This window comes from Platalea leucorodia (genome assembly GCF_965183815.1).
Source record: "Platalea leucorodia genome assembly, chromosome: 4".
Taxonomy (NCBI): Eukaryota; Metazoa; Chordata; class Aves; order Pelecaniformes; family Threskiornithidae; genus Platalea; species Platalea leucorodia.
In genome coordinates, this window is record NC_138826.1 from 41,799,725 (window position 1) to 41,806,486 (window position 6,762).

At 48.8% G+C, this 6,762-nt stretch overlaps 1 protein-coding gene across 1 annotated transcript in view; it reads right to left on the reverse strand.

The window, feature by feature from the left end:
• The window catches only part of RNLS (renalase, FAD dependent amine oxidase), a gene marked incomplete at its 5' end in the record, with an annotated part of 78,705 nt that extends 72,202 nt beyond the window's left edge, over positions 1-6,503 (reverse strand). The window contains 4 exons of the mRNA XM_082309147.1: positions 3,615-3,773; positions 4,999-5,141; positions 6,210-6,315; positions 6,392-6,503. Coding sequence (XP_082165273.1) covers positions 3,615-3,773; positions 4,999-5,141; positions 6,210-6,315; positions 6,392-6,503 — 520 coding nt within the window. The remainder of the gene's footprint in view (positions 1-3,614; positions 3,774-4,998; positions 5,142-6,209; positions 6,316-6,391) is intronic.
• Positions 6,504-6,762: the final 259 nt, after the last annotated feature.

The following is a 6,762-nucleotide window of genomic DNA, read 5'->3' on the forward strand; positions in this document are numbered from 1 at the left end:
TCAGAGTAGTTACACATGACCTTTGAGCTCACCACACAGGCTGCTGTTGCTAGAAGGAGAAAGCCCTCCCCTTCCTCCAACTCTGCACATCCCTCATTTCAGCTGTGAGCACAGCAGCAAAATGATTCCTCCCACCCTGAGTGACAGAAAGGGGGAAGTTTGCAACAAGGAGCAGGAACCTCCCCTTCCAGGAGTGGCTGGAATTGCTAGTTTGTATACCAGGAATACACAAATATGTTTTCCATTAGAATCACCAAATTTTGTCTCTGGGTTTGGAAGATCAGAGCATACAGGTGATGGAACTGCTTTACGGGTAAAGAAGCAGTCTCAGCATATGTGCAGGCAGTGACTCAACAAGTCAGATCACCTTGCACAGCCAAGTGAAAACCAACATATTCATTTGCACCATCAGAGCCAGCTTTGGGTCAAAACAGGGAGCAGATCTGACTCCCAGCGTGGTACCCACTCACTAGTGCTGATGGAGGCGGCAAAAGCAGGACAGTGTCAGCATGGAGGGGAGAGGATGACTATTCCTTTCAGCAGTTAACTACCTTAAGCTTAACATGAAGTTGCATCTTAAATCCCAAGAGAGGTGGATCCAGGAAACCCCTGTTCTCTGTCAGCAAAACTCAGCCCTTTTGACATGCAATCAATATGAGATTTAGAGATACAGTGATGTACCCTGACCCTCTGAAAGTCAAAAAGGATCTGAAATCTACATGCTGTTCAGGCTCTGAAACACCTTCCTTACATTCTCCTCACATATTTTCTCCTCACTTCTTCGCCTAAAGAAACAGTAATAAAGAAGCCAACAGCTCCAATGCTAAGGAACTCTGGGGTATGGGGAGTCAGCCCTGTTGCCCGAGATGAAGAATTAACAATTGGCTGGAAATCTAGAAGCTGGTCTCACACAGGGTACAGGCAGAGAAAGGAAGAGAAATGGGGAGGAGAAGACAAAACTTGCTGGGTTCCCTCAGATAACAGTTAATCCTGCAGTTATACAGAGGATTAAGAAAAGGATGTTGTGGAAAGCATCTGACAGTTCCAGCACTCCAAGAGCAAGTGAAATGAACTGTTCACCTTAACTACATCTTCTGAAGGGGACCTGCCCACTTTTTGGACATGAAAGGATTTAATTACCCCAAGAAAAACAGTTTGCAAAGACATCAACTTGGATTGAGGAAAGCCTTGAGATGCAGACTAGGGGAACCTTAGGAAGACTCTGAGAAAAAGAGGACTACACAGTACCTCGACTTTTCTTCTGTTCCCAGGACATTCACTATCAACCACCGTTAGAAAGAACAGGATGGGCCAAACCACCCCCACAGTCATTTACCCCAGTAATGACACCACTGAGCCATCAAACAGCAACCTCGTTACACTTGTCCCCACATGCTCGTACTATTTGGGCTGTTGAGGTTTCCCATCTGCTGTGAGCTAAGCTAGCCGAAGTAGCTTGAGAGTAAGCCATGACTGCAAACATCTCCGAGCGATATTCCACCTTACGTTGTTGTAATAAGCCTAACACCCCCCCAAAAAAACCCCAAACAAACAAACAAACAAAAAAACCAAACAAAAACACAAAACGAGATGTCTCTCCTTGCAGACAGGGGTACAGCCCAACCCATTGTAGTTGTTATACACCACTCTCCTCTTACTTTTTAATGCTTGCAAAGCCATGTTTCAGTTAGTGACCAGTCAACATTAGTTTATTGTATCTTTATATAACAGAACAGTACACATGTGCCTATGAAAAGGAAAATATATAATTCTGAAAAGGATGTCTATACATTTACCCTGCTCATATGATTCTGAGTATGGAGTGAAAAAGCACACTTACTAAGCAAGAAAATTCAGTGGGAATATCGTTACTTTCCATGGTAAAGGACCAAGGGAAATGGAAAAGCTTATAAAACAATGAATAGCAGAGAAGTCCTGTTCTTACAGGATATTTATCTCTTTAGGCACAAAGAGGTTGTAATGAAAATACTTCTCTTCTTTACCATGATCAGGCACCAATTTTCCCTTTGCTACCCTAAGACACTGTGCTGCAGTTCAACATCCTGCTGCCATCTATCCTTCTCTTCTCTTCTCCCCCCTCCCTCTTCTTTTCCCTCATACAGGTCCTGGTTACTATGAAGCAACTTCAGACAGACCCTGGCAGCTCACTCTAACCACCTCCATCTATTGCTCCAATACCTTTTAAAAGACAGCTTCCAAATCACACTCATGTATTTAAAGATGTTAAAATCCAAGATACAGCAGAGCACAGGGAGCCAAGCGTTAAAGTCAGCTCTTCATCTGTCAAGCACTGGTCGTTTTTCTACAAACCAGAGAGCAGAAAACCCACAAATTTTAACGTGTCTGCTTCAGGAGCTGGCAGCAGAGAGGCAACAAGCCCTGCCTGACCAGAACTGACTCAAGCCACGTGGATGCCCCTGCACTGCTGCCAGCATGCTGAGTTCAAAGACAGGTTATTAGCCACACGCAGCATGTCTTTGGTACAACACTGCAGCTGAGGTGATAAATCCACAGCCCAGTGCACTTCATATGGCTCTGCCAGGGTCAGCACAGGCCTAGCCGGGCTTCCTGGCTTCTGCTCAGCATCAGCCCTCAGAGCCATCTCCTGTAGAGCTGCACCAAGATCTCTGCCCTGTAAATCCCCACGGTGGCTGTTCCGCAAGGATCAAGTCTCATGGCAAATACACCAAATCTGCTCACAGGCTTTGCAGCACCTCAGCTGACCAGCCCTCCCAGAAACAATGCTGCTGGGAGCCCACTGTGTATGGACATTGACTGTGCACAGAGGTAGCATGGGTGAGCAGGATTCGTCAGCCTGACTTCAGAGAAAAGCTGGCCCTGGAAGCCTCACACCTGAGACAATGCACCTAAGCTAGGAAACTTGTCCAGACCTGAACTTACACCTCCTTCTCAGCACCAAGCTGCTCTTTCTAAGCCTCCATGGCACTGTTAACACATTCATCCCAATAAATCACCAAAGGATAATTGAGATTTACTCATGTTTGGGAATGCAACCCCCAGGGGGCAGCCATAAACAGCAAACAAGCTGGAGGGTCAGAGAGGCTTTTATCTTATAAACCAGAGACCAGAGTTCTGATCTGGACTTTTCCCTCCCCTGCATTTCATATAATTTCAGGCTCACTGAAATGCCCTAGGGCTTTTCCCCACAGCACAGTTGTTTTCAAGTCTTACTCTCTGGGTCATCCCTACTGCAGGCATACCAAGGGCAGCACTGAAAAATCAGCATGACACATAGACAAAGAGATAGCAACAAGGAAACCACCACGTGGGGACCAGCTGAGGCTCTTCTCCGATTCAATAACTATTTTCAAGTCCTGTTTTTAATGTTTTTGCTGACATCTAAGATCAGATTAAAAATTGATTCATCTATTTAGATACTTTTGCTATCAAGGTATTACCGCTCATGCGCCACACATACAGCCTCGAAATTACCCATCTCCTATCATTTTCAGATTCACCCTATTCTGGCAGAAATTAACAGACAGCTCAGACTGCTGAGTGTTTCTTTGCTATACAAGATGCTCAATTGCCATTTTAGGCTAGATACCTGTGATTTTGAGGTATGAACTTACTGTTTACAATGTCACCTTGCAGCTGAAGAATTTGTGGAACAGGCATTGTGAGAATAACTATATCAAACTGTTCCGGCGGTCCCATTTTCCTGGACACTTCCCATTTTCCATCTCGGAGAGAGATGTGAGTTACATGCTGTTCATAGAAGACATCTGCACCTGCTTGGAAAAAGAAGTTAAATACATGTAACAGTGAATTCCACAGAGAAAATGCAAAGTAGTTTCCATTAGTAACTGGGAGACTTGCAAACAGCAAAGCACACAGACAGTCTTAGGGCAAAGTTCCACAAATTAGGATGAATCAATTTAACAGCCAGCATATGACATTAAAAGAGGGGATCCTCATCAGCTGAAAAGATCCCATCACTCCCCTGTGCTAGGGCTGGAATTCATCTGACTCCTCTCTGACATCATTCAGCTCAGTAAACAGATGGAAAAATACCAGCTGCTCTCTTTGTCAGGTTAATTCACTGTGGCTTTAGTGAGCTGAACCAATTCAGAGTGAAATCTGACGAATGCAGGAAGTGGCACAGGGTAAGCAATCAAAGCACACCTCTAGGAGCTGAAAAAGAGAGCATTGCCCCTGTTAGCATCTCTCATATATCAGAACACAGGAATGTAGTTAATTATTTGCAAGATCAGGGTCTAAAAAAACAGCTAATTAAAAAAAGACAAAAGACAATCACATGAAGGGAGCAAAGCTTGACTGCTGATAAAGCTAACATTTTTCAAACCACAGTTAAATTAGTCACTAAACTGCACAAGTGGTTCTGCCACATTACAACTAATGCAGTAGCTACACACTTCAAACCAGCAGATGATCTTCTCCTTCAGTCTTTTCTGAAGGACTTTCAACAGAGTAGGCTCACATACGGCATAAGTGCTCATTTCTACGAAACACAGGATGTAACTCACCACTATGTTCCCAGTTGCTCTGTTAAACAGCACAGTTAACTTAAGTACACACTTGTGGAAAAACACCCAAACGCTCACTTCTTTCAAGTTGCAACTCAAATCTCTTCTCAACCATGATCTCACTCCCACTAAGTTATCTCTGTCCTAATTGTGTTAGGTCTGATTTTCATATGCTAAATCCAACGGTGTACATATAAGCTTGGCCCCGGCTCCTACAGATGTTATATTTGTACAGAGATTTTTATGTGCCAGCAGTGCAGCTGAAGTCAGTGAAGTGCTTGCAGGACTTGGAAATTTATGGAGCTCACAGACATGTTTATCCATCTAAGTAACTTCAAGACATACATAAACAAACAAGGAACTTGAACATTCTTATTGGAGATTTAAATTTGAAAGACAGTTCAAGAATACCATCAAAAACACAATCATTAAAACCTTTCCTTTCATACAAAGGCATCTAAAAAATTACCTGACTGCTTTAAATAATACTTGACAACTGAGGAGATGCCCTGGGGTGCCACGTAATTGCAGGAGCCTTCTTTCACTACCATTCCTTCAATGGGTGCAGTCAGTGGTTTCAAGATGCCATGAGACAGAAGTTCCTCATAGAAGCTTAAAGGGAGCAAATAACACAGAGATGAAAATAGACTGCATGAAAACCAACAGCATCTGTTGTTATTTACAATTAAAGTTAAGACCTGCCTAACTTTCAAATTTAGAGAACAGTTTTTAACAGCCTCATACAACCTATGTTTCAAGCCAGGCTAGGCAGGAACAGCTATAAATAATAGCTATAACATGACAAACTACCTTGCTGTTTAATTGGGGGCTGACCTTTTACATGAGACCAAGGCTACCTACTGTGCCTGTAGCACAAACTGTTAGTGGCTTGACCTGAAGGTTTCAGGACGAACTGTGGCAGGAGCATATACAACAGTTACTTAAAACTCTGAACATCAGTACAAACTGCATTGCCACCGTGGAGCACAGGAATATTCCAACAGCTGGATGCAGATGCCTGAAACACACCTGCCTTTCCCCCGATTTCCACACAAATTTTGCATTTTTACATCACTGTTACATCACCATCCCCTTCCCCAGCCTAGGGCGAACCGTCCTATGTACCCAGCAAGCCCAAGCAGGCCCCACCAACGCGATCCCCCCCTGTCCCCACAGTCCGCGCCCACTCTCCTTCAGGGCAGAGACAGCACATCCCCGCAAAGGCAAGGCACCTCACGCTTCTTTCATACGGAGCTTTCCTGCCACCTGCGCCATGTTCAGGTAACTCTGAGGCGCGTTAGCTCTTGAAACCACAGACCTCTGCGGATTTAAGCAGCGCAGCCGCACCCGCCTGCGTTTCCTACGGTAGGCAGATTTGCACCACGGGTGAAAAACGCCGAGCCGCGACACCCGTGGGCGGGGCGGGGCAGACCTCTGGGCCACCACCTCCTTCGCTCCCCACCCCGCTTTCCACCTGAGGCGGCAGAGGTGGGCGGGAAGGCGGAAAGCAGTGGGCGGTGAAGGCGGGCCGAGGGCGGGCTGCGGCCAAAGCCCGGCCCCAGCCCGGCCCCGCCGCCCCTCGCCCAGGCCGCGGCGCCCGCGCTGCCCCCGGCGGCACCTCCCCCTCGGGCCGGCCGCGCGCGGGGCGGGGCGCGACTGGGGGGGCGGGGCTGGGCTCACCTGCGGCGTGACCCCGCGCGCTCTGCCTCGAGGGTGACGTACTGCGCGCCCAGGTCGGCGGTGCAGGCGGCGTCCTGCGCGCTGCGGCTCGTGCTCATGCGGCCCCCTGCGCGACAGCCAGTCAGAGACGCCACGCCACGCCGCGCCGCGCCGCGCGCCCCCCCGCCGCGTGCCGGGCCCACCTGCGCCCCGCGCCTTGTCCCAGACGGCGATGCGGCCCAGAGGCGCCCCCCGCAGCAGCGCCGCGCAAGCGCCGCCCGTCAGCCCCGCGCCCACCACCAGCACCCGCGCCATGGTCCGCCCCGCCCCGCCCGGGGGCGGCACCCCGGCGCCGCCACGCCCCCCGGGGGCGCGCCCCGCCCAAGGGCGGTGCGGAGAGGCGCAGGAGGCGGCACCGCTGCACCCCTGCGCACGCGCCTCTGCACACACGCACCCGGCATGCACGCTGCTGCACACACGCGGCTCCGCACACACCCCCACAGGCACCCCCTCCGCGCACATCCCCACACTCACGCCCCCCTGCACACAGACCTGTGCACGCACACGCGTGCAC